Source organism: Thunnus maccoyii, chromosome 16 (assembly GCF_910596095.1).
Source record: "Thunnus maccoyii chromosome 16, fThuMac1.1, whole genome shotgun sequence".
Lineage (NCBI taxonomy): Eukaryota > Metazoa > Chordata > Actinopteri > Scombriformes > Scombridae > Thunnus > Thunnus maccoyii.
The window spans coordinates 179341-197500 of record NC_056548.1 but is presented as its reverse complement, the minus strand read 5'-3'; the positions used below and the strand labels follow the sequence as shown (position 1 = coordinate 197500).

At 44.6% G+C, this 18160-nt stretch overlaps 1 protein-coding gene across 1 annotated transcript; it reads right to left on the bottom strand.

Moving 5' to 3' along the window:
* Positions 1-7693: 7693 nt before the first annotated feature.
* c16h5orf63 (chromosome 16 C5orf63 homolog) lies at positions 7694-16674 on the bottom strand. The gene is made up of 4 exons (XM_042388237.1): positions 16495-16674; positions 11591-11683; positions 8501-8557; positions 7694-7925 (listed from the first exon to the last, which is right to left on the bottom strand). The coding sequence occupies exons 2-4, from the start codon at positions 11675-11677 to the stop codon at positions 7755-7757; spliced, it is 315 nt and encodes a 104-aa protein (XP_042244171.1). The 5' UTR covers positions 11678-11683; positions 16495-16674; the 3' UTR covers positions 7694-7754.
* Positions 16675-18160: the final 1486 nt, after the last annotated feature.

Below are 18160 nucleotides of genomic sequence, written 5' to 3'. Positions count from 1 at the left end.
CATCACTGCAGCATCATCATCATCATCATCATCACTGCACCTTCATCACACACACACACACACACACTCACACACACACACACACACACTGACACAGAGACACACACACACACACACACACACACACACACACACACACACACACACACTGACACAGAGACACACACACACACACACACACACACTGACACAGAGACACACACACACACACACACACACACACACTCACACACACACACACACACACTGACACAGAGACACACACACACACACACACACACACAGACACACACACTTATATGTATTATGTTTATTAATGAATCATTTATTCTAATATTTTCAGGTGTCATGTGACACTTTGCTCACATTGTTTCCCATGAATGACTTTATATTAACATTTAACTAAAGACGCTGCTGAGCGGCGTGTAGTTAGTAACAACAGCTGTTGTTCTTACATCTACACCACCTCCATCACCTCCATCACCTCCACCACCTCCGTCACCTCCATCACCTCCATCACCTCCACCACCTCCATCACCTCCGTCACCTCCGTCACCTCCGTCACCTCCATCACCTCCGTCACCTCCGTCACCTCCACCACCTCCGTCACCTCCATCACCTCCATCACCTCCACCACCTCCATCACCTCCGTCACCTCCGTCACCTCCGTCACCTCCACCACCTCCGTCACCTCCATCACCTCCGTCACCTCCGTCACCTCCGTCACCTCCACCACCTCCGTCACCTCCATCACCTCCATCACCTCCGTCACCTCCGTCACCTCCACCACCTCCGTCACCTCCGTCACCTCCATCACCTCCACCACCTCCACCACCTCCGTCACCTCCATCACCTCCGTCACCTCCACCACCTCCGTCACCTCCATCACCTCTGTCACCTCTGTCACCTCCATCACCTCCGTCACCTCCATCACCTCCACCACCTCCACCACCTCCGTCACCTCCATCACCTCTGTCACCTCCATCACCTCCGTCACCTCCACCACCTCCGTCACCTCCATCACCTCTGTCACCTCTGTCACCTCCATCACCTCCGTCACCTCCATCACCTCCACCACCTCCACCACCTCCGTCACCTCCATCACCTCTGTCACCTCCGTCACCTCCGTCACCTCCATCACCTCCATCACCTCCATCACCTCTGTCACCTCCGTCACCTCCACCACCTCCGTCACCTCCATCACCTCTGTCACCTCCATCACCTCCGTCACCTCCACCACCTCGGCCTGAACCTGGGCTACACCCGGACCGTCCCGCGTCTGCTCAGGATGGGACAGATGGTGAGTCGGTCCGGTTCATACTAACCTCTATACGTGTTCAGCTGTTTCTGCTGTTTTGATTTATATTATATTTAATTTAACCTCTTTCTCATCATCTGACACTCTAAACTTTATTTATATGGCACCTTTTTTAACACATTTGAATGAATACAGCTGATTAATATTAATCTAGGTATGATGTACACCTGTTGAGTATCACTAATCACTATTAAAATGACATGAGAGTTGATAGTTGCTGCATGAGTAAAGTGCTTTTTGATTACATTAGATTACATCAGATAATATTTAGGAAGGTGAACAATATGCTGGGAAAGAAGTGTGATCATCATCATCAGGGTTCATCTGATTGATACTTTATCAGTGTTTTACAGAGATGACTCATCATGTAGTTAGAAATCATGTTCTGTTTTATATCAACAGTGTTTTGTTACGAACATACAATTAAATTTCCATTAAAGAAAAGTTACTAAACGTTTGTGTATATTATCACTTACACTTCTCACAAACAAAGAAAATCACAATCGACCGGTCAGAAGACTGCAAGTGATGCATCTTCATCACCATCCTCACAATATCAATAACAACAATCCAATCAATAATTCAATCATTTCACTGTTTCCTGAAACAGACCAGACAGAAAAATGAATCTTCTCAAGTGTGAACAGATGTGAGTTTGTTGTCCGAGCTGCAGAAGAAGGTGACGGTTGTCTGACTGTCAGTCTCTGTGTACAGGTGTTGTTTACCTGTGTACAGGTGTTGTTTACCTGTGTACATGTGTTGTTTATCTGTGTACAGGTGTTGTTTACCTGTGTACAGGTGTTGTTTATCTGTGTACAGGTGTTGTTTACCTGCGTACAGGTGTTGTTTACCTGTGTACATGTGTTTTTAACCTGTGTACAGGTGTTGTTTATCTGTGTACAGGTGTTGTTTATCTGTGTACAGGTGTTGTTTACCTGTGTACATGTCCACCAGAGAGTCCCGTAGCTCCTTGCTGGGCGTCCATGTTGTTCTGCTGCTCTCTGCTGAACTCTCTGAAGTTTCTCTGGAAAATAAAAACACAGAAACAGTGTGAACGCACGTTCACGTCATACATGACGTTCACGTCATACATGTTCACGTCATACATGATGTGAACGTCATGTATGACCTGAGTCCTCTGATATCAACTCAAATCTTTCCTCCAATCAGAGCAGTCTGCACACCTGATCACATGACCTCCAGGTCACATGCTTCTTGCCGTTTATAGGCTGTTTAATCTGTGGTGCCGTGTGACGCGTTACCCGGCAGCAGGTCGGGGGGGGGGGGGGGGTCCCATCCAGCTGGATTATTTCAATAAGCTTCGCTAATTTAAGTGAGAGTTTCGTTCCATCACTGCAGCTTATATGAGTCCCAGCTCAGTAACCACGGTAACCACGGTAACCACGGTAACTTAGTCAGCAGAACTAGCTGCTCCGCGGCAGGTTAACGGTCTGACAGACGGAAACAGACGCTTCCATCAAGTGTCTTTTCACACTCGCATCACTTGTCCATGTTCAGAAACATGAAATAGAAGAACTGTGAGGGACTTTTACAAAAATACTTCAGTAAATCCTCGTTTCATTCGTGGTCACTCCTGTTTGGGACCAGACAGGAAACAAAGCTTAGTGTTTATCATTTAAGAAATAAAAGTGTGTCAGCGTTATTTTGAAGTTATTTATTCATTCACTCATTTTGTTTAAGCTGTGAAGACAAAAAGAAAATTAAATAAAGTCCAAACCATGACCTTCTGCTGTGTTTGAATGTTTACAGTATTAACTGTTTATAGTGATCACAGTTACACTGATCAGCTGTTTATATGGATCAAAAAGCTCTGAGACAGAATCATTCATATACAATATTTATGCTCCAGTAGTCCACCTCCAGCGATCATTTAGGGTCTCTTCATACATGTGGAAAAACATTTTAAACCACATAAATCTATTTTACTCCCATGATAAGCAGCTGCTGCGTGAACACTGACATCATGACAGAGACAGAAAGTCATTTTTTTCTCAATGACAAACGTCGTCTCCTCGAAGCCTCTCACAATAAAGGGGGGGGGGGGGGGGGATTAAAGCAAAATCCACCGCTATCTTCGTCTGTTCTGCCGTCGGGGAAAATAAAGAACCTGCTGCTGTACTGTGTTCTGAAACAGTCAATAAAATCCAGTAACTTTATAATAAATATACAAACTTCTCCAGTTTCTTTATCTCCAACTGCAACTTAACTTTTAACTTTCATTGACGCTTGTAAACAGACGTCATGTGAAAGAGAAAAAGACTTGATGATAACGTTGGTAAGTTGGTTCTCTTAAGTTGCCGACACCATCATTTTAATTATACATCTGATATTATGTAGCCTAGTGATAATATAACCACAGTCACTGATCTGAACGCTCATTTATTAACAAATAAAGATAAAACCATGAACAGGAACCAGCGCTGCTCTTCACCTTCCCCACCCAGACTCATCAAGCCGGATGCGGGAATTGAACCGCCAACCTTCTAGTAACACGTTCGCTCCTCTAACCTTTAGACCATCACTACCTGCCTACAGGTAGACGTTTAATCTGTCATCAGAGTCGTCTCCTTCACCTCGTTAACTGTAGTTTATATTCTTCATATAGTTCCATCAGCAGGTTTGTTCTGCTGGGCTGTTTATGTCCTCCGTGCACGTGCACACTGTTTATTCCAGTCTGGATCGACTGAGCGCTGACTAGATGTTAGTGGAACGACTTGAACCTTAAGTGAAAGTTGACATTAATTCTAGTCAGACTTTTTCAAGTAAGCGCAGCTTTCTGTAGCTGCATTGATGGAACAGCCCTCTGTTCTTCAAATGTGGCTTAACTAATCCAGGCTAACAGGCTAACATGCTAACAGGCTAACATGCTAACAGGCTAACAGGCTGCTGTCAGGCTAAAATAATCCTGTTAACTCTCATCCAGATCATTTGGTTCCTTGAAGGCAGTTTGAGGATTGATTATTAATCCTGGATGAAATTATCTAGAATAACGAAGGCAGAATGAGCAGAAAACATGATCAGCATTCATGTGATTGGCTGAGAACTGATCACATGACTGCTGTTACGCCCGGGACGCACTGGATGCGTGAGCAGCGCGTCCGCGTCGCAGAACCTCTTGCTTCTCATTTCGGCGCCCGTGTTACAGGTTAGAGCGGCCGCACGTCTCGCACGAGGCTGCTGCGTGGCTTCACCTGGAGGTTCTCAGCAGAAATAAACAGGAAACACGAGAAAGACAGCAGGGCTGCCAGTAGCAGAAGCGCCGCAGCAGACACGCTGCGAGCGTGCGAGACGCAGCAGTTGAGCGATGCGTCCCAGGCGTTCTGGCTCCAGCAGGCCTGTAACAGTCAGTGTGTCAGCGTCTCCTCCTCCTATTCTGGTTCATGTATGTGAAGCAGCACAAAGGGCTGGATGAAGGTGATTATAGATCAGTCAGTGTGATGATTAATAAATACTCTCAACCAATCGTGTCACTGCTCTCATAGCTCTGAAACAGCTCAGCCAATCACAGTTAAACATGATAACAACAGCCTGGATGCTTCAGACTTGAAGACACGTCACCACAAATCTGCAGCCGAAGACAGATGGAGTAAGTTTATACATGTATAGTAAAGCAGTTTATTTGATGCTACTTCAGTTATAATTCTAGTGTATCTCACCAACAGTGTTTGCACCGCGATGTAATTCAAGAATAAAATGAGAAACGCTACTTTTGCTAAAAGAGGCCATGACGAGGTTGTTTTCTGTACCGATTGCAGTTGGAGCGTGTTTAACTGAAATAACTTTTCTTTTTTTTTTTTTTTACAATATATTTCAAGCATTAATTTGTTATTGCAGCAGGTCGACAGCAAGCACTTAGTTTGCTGTTGTTGATTAAGAGCAGCAGTAGAGTGACATCACCAACAGCTGTTGGTCGATGCGCCTCCACCAAAATACAACCTGAGTCTCAAACTAAATATGGATTGATTCCTTTTAGCGCACAAACTTTAATTTAGTTGCATATTATCACGTATGAGTATGTGCAGGTAAATCTTCATTATAAAAATGTAATTGTGATAATTACACCAACAGATCCTCATGATTTATCAATAACCTGCATATTCCACTATAAAATCATAATTATATCAACATTCTTTCATTATAAATCTGAGACAGTGAGACTTTTGTATCTGTGCATGAGTTCATGTTTGTGTTTCAGGTCCTGATCAGCTGACTGTCAATGCAGCAAGTCTGCAGGTTTAGGTTTCAGGACTTATTGCTATGACAACAGCTCAGCAGGGTTTCTGCCAGTGTAGTGCAAACCCAGCAGCCCGCTGGGCCTGAGTTCACCCCCCCCCCCGGACCTAAGCATCGGGGACTTACTTTAAGATGTTTTCTAAACCAAAATGTGTTACAAGTGACCTAGCTCCTTTCAGGAATAGCTCAGTGAGTGTGACGGTGAGGCTGCGGCTACTGGAGGCGACATTTTTTTTCCCAGGATGGCAAACTCATGACTCGCTGTACTCTGCCTCCGATTGGCTTACCCTGATATTCTTACCCTAACAAATTTCACTCACTTCATGACCCACTCAGAGTAGAGTGGGTCATGACTTTGCCATCCGGGAAAAAAAATTTGGCCAAGTGGAGCAACCGAGAGCAGGTTGAGCAGGCAGAGAGCAGCAGAGACACCCGGAGAGACTGCGTGTGTTTACAGCAGAGAGCAGCCGCTAGCTAACAGCTGCGTGTGTTTACAGCAGAGAGCAGCCGCTCGCTAACAGCTGCGTGTGTTTACAGCTGCGTGTGTTTACAGCTGCGTGTGTTTACGGCAGAGAGCAGCCGCTCGCTAACAGCTGAGTGTGTTTACGGCAGAGAGCAGCCGCTAGCTAACAGCTGCGTGTGTTTACGGCAGAGAGCAGCCGCTAGCTAACAGCTGCGTGTGTTTACAGCTGCGTGTGTTTACAGCAGAGAGCAGCCGCTCGCTAACAGCTGCGTGTGTTTACGGCAGAGAGCAGCCGCTAGCTAACAGCTGCGTGTGTTTACAGCTGCGTGTGTTTACGGCAGAGAGCAGCCGCTAGCTAACAGCTGCGTGTGTTTACAGCTGCGTGTGTTTACGGCAGAGAGCAGCCGCTCGCTAACAGCTGCGTGTGTTTACAGCTGAGAGCAGCCGCTCGCTAACAGCTGCGTGTGTTTACGGCAGAGAGCAGGAGGGAGGACAGACATCTCACTCTGCTGCTGCTGCAGACTCATGGAGCAGACACTTTCAATTTATAACTGTAGTGTCCGTTGTCCAAGTAATTATTGATAACACACTTAACACTTTTCAAATTAGAATTTCTTTATTTGATGAACGTGGGCACTGATATGTGAAAACTAAATAAATGGGTTTTAATTCTATAAAAAAAAGCAAAACGACGGTGGGAGCAGTGAGCAAGTAATGTAATCAGTGTATGTACAAACATCATGTAACACTGGCAACATGTTCAGCAAAAACTAATAACACCACACAGTTGGGGCTGCGCTGGTTTCTGCTGAGCAAAACACGCAACATGAACCCGTCAGTCAGTCAGTCAGTCAGGTTGTTTCTTACTTGTTGACCAGGTGTTGTTGCAGCTCTGACATCACTGTGAGGTCATCTTAATGTCTCTATAACCAGATGAACCCTTTCAGGTTGTCTCTCATTGAAATGATAACAAATACTCTAAAAACCACGTTAACCCTCTCTGTCTCTGATTGGTCGTCTCTTACGTGTTGCTGACATGTCGCTGCAGCCTGCAGATCTTCTTCTTTGCTCTCTGCAGAGCGACCTGAACGTCCACCACTCTGCTGGATGCCATCTACACACCTTCCTCCTTGAATGCACAGCTGACTGTCTCCATGACAACCAACACACTCTGCACTACCTCACAGCACTTCCTGGTCACAAAGGTGGAGGAAGGCTGTGATTGGCCGACAGCCAGAGACACTGAACCGGCAGGAGCTGAAATATTGATGAGCTCACGGGATCAGGTGACTGACCCGTCTCAACTGAGACACCCGGCGTCGGGTTTAACCAATCAGCAGCTGATAAAAAGCCTCCAGTCTGTAGTGACATCACAGTTAAAGGTTCCTCACCGCTGTCGGTCTTGACCTGCTCGATGTGGAAAGAGCCCTGAGATGACTTTTGTTGTGAATTGATGCTATATAAATAAAAATTGATTGATTGATTGATTGATTGATACAAGGTTTTTCTCTGTCATTACAACAACAAACTGTCATCAGAGTTTTCTTCTTTGTTTGTCATGTCTTATGTTTTATATTCAGCACTTCCTGCTGTGACATCACACCGTTTGAATATTTGAACATTTTCATTGATAAGGCCAAAAGAAAACACAGTAGAGACAGATTTATTGACCGTTATTTATTGATTATTAGTTATTATCCAGGTGTAAACTGAGCGTCGTCATGTCTTCTGTGTCTCGGCGTCTTGCAGCAGTTTGTCCAGCAGGGCGACGTCCACTCGGTGTTTCATCACAAACTGTCCGTTCAGGTGGAAAACAGGTATGTCCCATCTGTACCTGTCGAACCAGCTTCTGTTCTCCGGACGGCTGATGTCCACCTGCTGGAAGACAAACTGACAGACAGACACACAGTCGTTTGTGTTCATGTGATTATTTTATCAAACTAGAGACATAAAATATCACTGAATACTCAGAAAACTTCAGTTTATCACCTGTCCTGCTTCAGCTCGTCCACCTGAACTCACAAACCACCAACCGTGTTAATGAAACACCGGCAGACTCAGTGAGCTGCAGCAGCAACAGGCTGTGCTTTTGTTGTGAAATGTGTGATTATTATGACCTTTGGACACCAACAGCAAAAATAAAAGGTAAACTATGTTCTGCTGTCGCTCCGGAGCTTGTTGTTGTTTTAGCTGTGTGTGTTCGGGAGTGTTTTGTTGTGAAATGTGTCGCGGTTGATGGAGGCAGCTAGCTGTCTCATTAGCTGCAGAGCTATAAATATATAATAATAATAATAATATATATTATAATAATTATATATATATATATTAAATAATAATATAATATCTGCAGGGTGTTTCTGGTCGGATAACACCGTTTTGTTGTGTTGTGTCGTTATGCTGGTCATTTGTACTTCCTGTTGACTCACTGGCAGTAATTCTGCATATAGAAGCTTTAAATGACTCACTCGATGTCTGAGCGGCTGCAGAGCTTCTTTAGCTTCATCGCACAGAGGACACGGATCCTGCAAACACACCAGAGATCATCATCATCATCATCATCATCATCACTGACAATAAAAACATCAGTAGTGATGAGCTGTTAGCATTAGCAGCTGTTAGCATTAGCAGCTGTTAGCATTAGCAGCTGTTAGCATTAGCAGCTGTTAGCATTAGCAGCTGTTCTGACTCTATAAACTTCATCAGGAAACAATAAACGCAACGATAATTTAAACATTGTTATTTATTTAGAACGTTGTGATCTAAATAAGAGTTGAATCTTCACTCAGTTTCTCTTCCGGCTCCCAAACAGATTCATTCACCTCCAATCACACCGAACGATAACAGATCAATAGATCAATAGATCAATAGATCAATAGATCAACAGATCAATAGATCAATAGATCAGAGAGGAAGTAAAAACTACAGACGCTCAACAAGACGCCAGACTGAAGGTCAGTCTGAGACACAACAAAGGCGGGGGGGGGAATAAAACAGAGCAGTCAGTGGGGGGGGGGAATAAACAGAGCAGTCAGTGGGGGGGGTTATACAGAGCAGTCAGTGGGGGGGGGGATTATACAGAGCAGTCAGTGGGGGGGGGGAATAAACAGAGCAGTCAGTGGGGGGGGGGAATAAACAGAGCAGTCAGTGGGGGGGGGATTATACAGAGCAGTCAGTGGGGGGGGGAATAAACAGAGCAGTCAGTGGGGGGGGGATTATACAGAGCAGTCAGTGGGGGGGGGAATAAACAGAGCAGTCAGTGGGGGGGGGATTATACAGAGCAGTCAGTGGGGGGGGGGATTATACAGAGCAGTCAGTGGGGGGGGGAATAAACAGAGCAGTCAGTGGGGGGGGGGGTTATACAGAGCAGTCAGTGGGGGGGGGAATAAACAGAGCAGTCAGTGGGGGGGGGGTTATACAGAGCAGTCAGTGGGGGGGGGATAAACAGAGCAGTCAGTGGGGGGGGGGGTTATACAGAGCAGTCAGTGGGGGGGGGTTATACAGAGCAGTCAGTGGGGGGGGGATTATACAGAGCAGTCAGTGGGGGGGGGATAAACAGAGCAGTCAGTGGGGGGGGGATTATACAGAGCAGTCAGTGGGGGGGGGGATTATACAGAGCAGTCAGTGGGGGGGGGGGATAAACAGAGCAGTCAGTGGGGGGGGGTTATACAGAGCAGTCCGGGGGGGGGGGGGTAAACAGAGCAGTCAGTGGGGGGGGGGATTATACAGAGCAGTCAGTGGGGGGGGGTTATACAGAGCAGTCAGTGGGGGGGGGGAATAAACAGAGCAGTCAGTGGGGGGGGGGGATTATACAGAGCAGTCAGGGGGGGGGGGGATAAACAGAGCAGTCAGTGGGGGGGGGTTATACAGAGCAGTCAGTGGGGGGGGGATAAACAGAGCAGTCAGTGGGGGGGGGGTTATACAGAGCAGTCAGTGGGGGGGGGGATAAACAGAGCAGTCAGTGGGGGGGGGGTTATACAGAGCAGTCAGTGGGGGGGGGTTATACAGAGCAGTCAGTGGGGGGGGGGATTATACAGAGCAGTCAGTGGGGGGGGTTATACAGAGCAGTCAGTGGGGGGGGGATTATACAGAGCAGTCAGTGGGGGGGGGTTATACAGAGCAGTCAGTGGGGGGGGGGGTTATACAGAGCAGTCAGTGGGGGGGGTTATACAGAGCAGTCAGTGGGGGGGGGGGATAAACAGAGCAGTCAGTGGGGGGGGGGAATAAACAGAGCAGTCAGTGGGGGGGGGATTATACAGAGCAGTCAGTGGGGGGGGGGATAAACAGAGCAGTCAGTGGGGGGGGGGATTATACAGAGCAGTCAGTGGGGGGGGGGGGTTAAACAGAGCAGTCAGTGGGGGGGGGGGGTTATACAGAGCAGTCAGTGGGGGGGGGGAATAAACAGAGCAGTCAGTGGGGGGGGGGAATAAAACAGAGCAGTCAGTGGGGGGGGGGATTATACAGAGCAGTCAGTGGGGGGGGGAATAAACAGAGCAGTCAGTGGGGGGGGGGATTATACAGAGCAGTCAGTGGGGGGGGGGTTATACAGAGCAGTCAGTGGGGGGGGGAATAAACAGAGCAGTCAGTGGGGGGGGGAATAAAACAGAGCAGTCAGTGGGGGGGGGGATTATACAGAGCAGTCAGTGGGGGGGGGTTATACAGAGCAGTCAGTGGGGGGGGGATAAACAGAGCAGTCAGTGGGGGGGGGATTATACAGAGCAGTCAGTGGGGGGGGGTTATACAGAGCAGTCAGTGGGGGGGGGAATAAACAGAGCAGTCAGTGGGGGGGGGGGATTATACAGAGCAGTCAGTGGGGGGGGGGAATAAACAGAGCAGTCAGTGGGGGGGGGGTTATACAGAGCAGTCAGTGGGGGGGGGGATAAACAGAGCAGTCAGTGGGGGGGGGGATTATACAGAGCAGTCAGTGGGGGGGGGGTTAAACAGAGCAGTCAGTGGGGGGGGGGGGGTTATACAGAGCAGTCAGTGGGGGGGGGTTATACAGAGCAGTCAGTGGGGGGGGGGGTTATACAGAGCAGTCAGTGGGGGGGGTTAAACAGAGCAGTCAGTGGGGGGGGGGATTATACAGAGCAGTCAGTGGGGGGGGTTATACAGAGCAGTCAGTGGGGGGGGGGGTTATACAGAGCAGTCAGTGGGGGGGATTATACAGAGCAGTCAGTGGGGGGGGGGGGGGGGGGTTCTTACAGTCATAAATGTGAACACACTTCCAGGCGTCGGCATGACGACACTAAAATAAGTCACAATATTAAATGTGACGTTTACTGCTGATAACTGAAAGGACGACAGAGAAAAAGAAGCTTCCTCTTCATCAGCTGACTAACAGTGAGATGATGAAGAAGAAGCTTCCTCTTCATCAGCTGACTAACAGTGAGGTGATGAACAAGCTTCCTCTTCATCAGCTGACTAACAGTGAGGTGATGAAGAAGAAGCTTCCTCTTCATCAGCTGACTAACAGTGAGGTGATGAAGAAGAAGCTTCCTCTTCATCAGCTGACTAACAGTGAGGTGATGAAGCTCGTTCGTGGTCAGACAGCAGGTTACCTTGGTGAACAGAGTGAGCGTGGGTAACGTGTTGCCGTGGTAACGCCTGTGAAGCTGCAGAGCTGCACGACGACTGAAGAGAAACATTTTAATCTGAGAACAGAAACAGAAACAAACGGTTACTGACCTGAAGACGCCACACTGACCACATCAGCCTCTGACGACCAATCACAGCGCAGCGTGAGGCGCTCCGATAACGTCTCCTCGTTTCCTTCGCTCGTGTCCTTCCTCCTCATCCTGGCCCCTCCTACTGAAGGACGACGACCACTGCTGGATTTTCCTTCAGTCATGTGACGTATGTCTGAGGGGGCGGGGCCCAAGCTAACGGTCAGGTGAGCTTTATCTGATGGGCGGGGTCAGCTGGTCACGCCAAATCACATGTAACGCCTCGTTCATGACGAGTCTCTTATTGATCTGAATCAGCTGACTGATCGTCTTATTGATCTGAATCAGCTGACTGATCGTCTTATTGATCTGAATCAGCTGACTGATCTTATCAGAGACTTTAAGCTTCTTTCTGGTCATGTGGGATCTTCTGATTGATCAGTTCGATCAGCTGTTAAACTAAAGTGCTTTTGTTTCAGTAACATTGAAACTTTAGATTCTTTACATTAAAGATGTGAAACCTGCAGATTGATCTGATCCATCTGATCGATCAGTTTGTTAGGGTTAGAGAGGTACGATTCCCTACAGAGCATCTGGGCGTCATCGCTGACCTCGACACGGTACGCAACGCTTCTCGCTATCTGGGTGCTGACGGCGTTTTGAAGGGCTACGGACTGGACGCACTACGGGTCACGGAGGTGTGCAGCTGCGCCACTGGTGCAGAAAGAGTGCACGCTGCAGGATTTCTTCCCGGTGAAGCGAGTGCTAGCAGGATCGGGAAATCCCATGTTCAGAGAGTCTTCCCAACCTCTGATCACTTCCCGGAGAGAAATGTTCCCCGACTTCGCTGGTGATTCCAGTCTCCAGTGTCACAGCAGACCGCGGCCGTGAGAAGTCGTCTGTCCGAGGCAAAGACGCAAAATCTAATGACAATCGCCTATCAGCAGTCTCCCCATGCAAGTTCAGACCAGCAGGAAGGTTTGAGCTCAGGCTGGGCTACAGCAGGTCAATTTAGTTTAAGTCACTTAAATTCTTGTAAGTGGTTTGTTCATATTTTAATTGCAATTGTCTAACGTTGTAACGTTGTAACGTTGTGTTGTTTATTACGCCTGTTAAGGCGCAACGGCCACGATGTTTCTAGCAGCGCTCGCTGTCACTGCGGGGAAGAGAAGTGACGGCACGTTGACGTCTCTGTTCATCTTTTCTCTCCATAAATAAATAAATGCATAATATATAAACTTGTTCTGTAAATTAATGATTAAAAATGAATCAATGAAAACAAAAGCTACTAAATAAGTCTTATTATCACTAAAAAATAAAAATTACAACGACGCGTAATAATCGATGATGATGGAATTTTTACGATCCTGTCAATGAGGAAGTCTGATGCGACCAGTGACTCAGACGCAGCCGTCAGTGTTTTAAACAGCGACTAGAGTCTCTACTGCGTTTTATTTATGGTGGCGTTGTTTCTCTGTCCTCTCCTCTGCTGTCTGTGTTTGACACACAGAGCAGAGCAGAGAGGTCGCTCATCTAAGATTACTCGAGTTAACAACAACTACGCTCGTTACTGTAAGTACAATAAATGACTCCTTTTATCTTGAGTTTCTATGTTTCTACGGACACACGACGAATTCTTAACGTCATGTTTCTTAAAGGGAGTTTGGTGTAATATTTTCCTGGAGAGCTTCAGTTTAATTCAAACTGCTAATATGTATATCTTTAACGTTTTGTCACCACCACAGAAACAGCAGCTAACTGCTAAATTATGATAAGTTTGACTGCTGTTAGTTATTGGTTTGATTAATGGTTTAATAATGTGTGTTTTTATTGATTACTGATGGTGGCTGCTCACAGCAGTCTGAAGTCAATTGTTGCTCTTTGTGTGTTTTTAAACTGATGAAACATGATGTGATGGTTTTATTAAAGACTCCTGATAAGACTTCCTTTAACTTCCCCTTTTTATAAATCACACGAACATTTATAAATCAATATGAATCAAAAACATTATTTGTAAAAAAGAAAAGTTGTTAAATGAAAATGAGTTAATAACATGAATAATCTGCATGTTGTGTCTGTTGTTTCTCTGTTGTTGTTTTTGGCTGGTTTTCCAGAACAAACCACCGTTTCTGTTTCTGCTCCAGTTTTTCTTCTTGTGAATTTGACCAGGATCAGGATGGGAAATAATCTCAAAATCTAATCTGAATCTAGTTGTCGTCTGTAAACAGTGACGCTGCAAGATCCCCAGTCTGCAAAATCTTAAAACTCAGTGACGTATGACACGTTGTCTTTAGATACAGCCAATTGATTGGCTTTTACAAACTATTTCTATTATATCAGCCTTAAAAAAACCATTATTGGTTGACCTCTAACACACACACACACACAGAACAACAATCAATAAATGCTATAATTCAATGGACAGATCATTACAATTAGACCAATATTTAACCCAAATAAAACATCCTATAAAAACAAAGTAGATACAGAGTCGCCATGAGAGAGAAAAGCCAGAAAGAACAAAAAGAATTTGTAGCCACAGACGAGACAGAAATTCATTTTCTCACAAGTTAAATACAAATAAATTAGAGAAGATTTATATATATATATATATATATATATATATATATATATATACACACACACACACCAGTGGAGGCTGGTCCATAGAGGCAAAGGAGGTTGATCCTCCTATTTTTTGAGAGGCAAGAGGGAGATCAAAATATTTAAAAAAGAATATTTGGTTGAAATAAACCATTACCAAATCTCAGTATTATATATTTATTCTTTCTTTTTCGGAAAAAATCCATTATTGAAATTCTGTTTAAAATGCTTCAACAGCGACACCTGCAGGGCAGGAGGAGAAAAGGCAGTCTGTGTGAATTGGTGGTGGGGAGCAGCGGCGGTCCAGAAGAGGAGGACGGGCTCCTGCTGTCCTCCTCTGGTCGGATCTCTTACATCAATTTAATGTACTTCATTTTTTTCATGCTAATCTGTGATTGGCCAAGACACGTAAAATGACGCTCCAAGGGAGGACGTCCTCCCTAACCAATCAACAACCAGAATGCAATATTGAGATCGCGTTGGTCCAATGATAGTTTCCAGATTTCATCCTCAATTCTTGAGCGGTAAGATATATATAATTTAATAATATAATATAATATAATTACATTTCACTTCTTTTATGGAGCTTGCATTAGCCAACAGTCAGCTTGTTGTAGCAGCCTGAAGGACTCTTTATACATCCATGGAAGGACTGTTAAGGACTGTCGTTAAGCTAACGGGAGAAATTATCTGGACTGTGCAGCGCAGCAGCAGCAGGACGCCGCCGGGGAGGCTGGTGAGAGAAGCAACTGGAGAAACAACCAGGAGAGTTAGCTTGTTTGTCATTGTTGCTAATGATATCAGACTGGTTAACCAGCAGCCACAAAGCCACAAACAAGATGACCAACAGCCACAAATGGACGTTATGACATGAATACTTCATCTCTATGATAGAAAGAAGACGTCAGATACAGCTTCTCTCTCTCTGTCTCTTTGGTCGCTAATTTCATCTCTGATGGTTAAATGTCTCTGTGTGGCTGTTGTGTGCATTTATCTCCTTAACAAGAATGCAGCAGATATATATATATATATATATATAATGTGTTGTGGGTAGTTTGCTTGTTGAAGTTACAGTGAGATGTCTGGACTCATTCATTCATTTGGAATTTATCCTGTTTTTAATTGAGTGGTTGTTCAGTCACCTGTTGATGTTGTGTGATTAGTGAATGAGTGTGCAGGAGGTCTGGCTGCTGCTTCTGACAGTTTCTTTAGTTTGTTTTTAAGCTGAGTCGTATATTGAGTAATAAGCTTGAAGAAACTAGAATAATAAGTGTTAACATGTCAGCTTTGTAGACTATATTTTGTATGTCGTGCACATAGATCAGAGTGTGTAAGTCATGTATTTGATACATGCATTAATACTTGCTGATGTGAACCTTGACTTTTAGATCTGTGAATGTTTTTAGTGTTCAGCACTGATCTGTTCCTGTATCACATTATAAGCTTTGTGTTACTTTGTGTATTTCTGTATACTAAGAAAATACACAGGAAACACGTGTAAATCATGTGATATCTTGTCTGTTTTTGATGAGAACATAAATCTTTTGTCACAATAGAACAATACTATAAATTTGAATTTCGCTTTGTTGGTAAAATCACACATCTGAACCAGTTCATGGCTAAAATGAGCTCTTCTTTGTTTAGAAACAATATGTGTAAATGTCTTTAAAGAAGCAGCCTTTACACCACTCAGGGGTTTTTGTTTTTGGAAGCAAATTGTTTTATTAGCATATAAAATTGATGACAATGATATAGTTTGATGCAGTTTGTCGTAAGATTGCATGTTGGTTTTCCTCCTGTCCTCCCCAAACCAGCCGCCACTGATATATGTATATATATATATATATATATATATATATATATGTGTGTGTGTGTGTGTGTGTGTGTGTGTGTGTGTGTGTGTGTGTGTGTGTGTGTATGTTACTGCATGTCACAAAGTAAGACATGTTTCTATGTAAGATACTTTTTTCTTTTCTTTTTTCTCTTTTGTTTTATTTTATTGTATTATTAACTATTTATATTCTATTGTTTATTTGTGATGTTTTGCTTTGGCAACATGTTTGACCCACAACATCATGCAAATAAAGTCTATTAAACTGAAAAGCGGTGTAAATCACAGTTAGCCTGTTAGCTGAGCTGCTAACCTGCAGAGCTACACCGACTGTCCGCAGACCCGGACCCGCCGGTACACTCACCGAGTCCGGCCGAAGGTCCGCGGGCTTCTCGGAGGAAATCTTCACTGTCCGGTGTTTTATTGAAGTTTGATGAAGTTTGATGAAGTTTGAAACAAACAGAGAAACGCTGCAGCTCTTCTTCTGCTGCTGCTAACTCACTTCTTCTTCGTGTGTTCAGTGGCGGGTGGAATCGCGCCACCTGCTGGACCGGATGCAGAATAAAATCCTGCAGCTCTGATGTAGGAGCTTTACATGAATAACAGATTAATAATACACATAAGAAAAAAAGAGCAAAGGGAGCAGCATAAATTAATAAATAGTATTAGATTTATATTAGTAGATATCTGAAGGATAAAGTCCAGACTTTCCTCCCAGTTTGAAACTACTGCAGCACCAGTAGCAGAACCACCATCAGCTGAAACACTGCAGCTGCAGTTTGACGTTTGCATTCAGTTCAGGACTTCACTGAGTTTGGTTCTGAATCAGATGCAATTATAACCTTTCCTCTTGGTCTTATAAATAATGTTTATAACGTGTAATTTGTAATGTTGTGGGAACGTTAAGATAAAGATGTCAGCAGACCGTCATGTGATTGGACCAGCAGATCAGAATCAGAATCAGCTTTACTGCCAAGTAGGTAATCAGATTACAAATGATGAATTTGACTGTGTTGTTGTTATGATGTGTAGCAGTCAGAAATATACACAAACAAGAGAGGTCCTAAATAATATAAAAAGAAGAAATTACAATAGAAGAAAAATGTAATATATAATATAAAATATAAATATATATATAAAATAAAAATATATAATATATTGTGCAGATAATACTGATTGTACCAGCTGTGCTGTGATCCAGACTGTTTTATTTTAATACCTTTGGATTTGCAGTAAACTTCTCAAATATCCGCCATTATTTACTGTTCATAAATGAACGTATTCTTTATCAGTGGCCACTGAGCACAGAGGCAGCCGAGCTGTCGTCATGGGATTAAACCAATGAATAAGTATTTCATCTTCTAACATTTTACCCAGTGTTATAAATAAATGTACTGATAGTACATTACACACTTAAAAAATGTCTGCTAGCCACCTGCTAGCTACATTAGATACGCTCGCTAACACTTGGATCACGTGATGCGCTGACCTGAGCAGATGTAGAGATTTCGCCTCCTCTCTTGATTGCTGTAAATTTATTTTTTTTTACACTTTTCCTACTAGTGAAAAGCTGCCTCAGGTGCACATTATACCTGTGATGTCAGAAGACAACTTTTTCGTGCACCCTGGATCAAACAAGAGGAAAGATGGACATAAGAAGGGAAGTAAAGGCAATGCTAATGCTGCTCATGCTAGCCAAGACAATGAGCAATGATGCAACGTGGAGGGTAAAACATCATTCAATTTCCATGAAAAGTGGATACCAGACGTCCTGAAAAAGACCAAAAGGACCAAATCGAGACTGAGAGAGCCCACCGCACGGGGCCTGAAGGAGGCTCGAGAGCCGTCCTGGTGAGGCTGCAGCATATATATGCAGCAAGAAACAGAGGCACAATAAATATCAAGGGTGGAAATGTGTCCTTCTATCAGGATTTCTCCACAGAGGTTGTGAGGAACAGGAAGGAGTTACTGAGAGAAGCTGGGATAAGGTCCTCTTTCTCAAACATGGAAGAAATGAGTGACTGCATCAG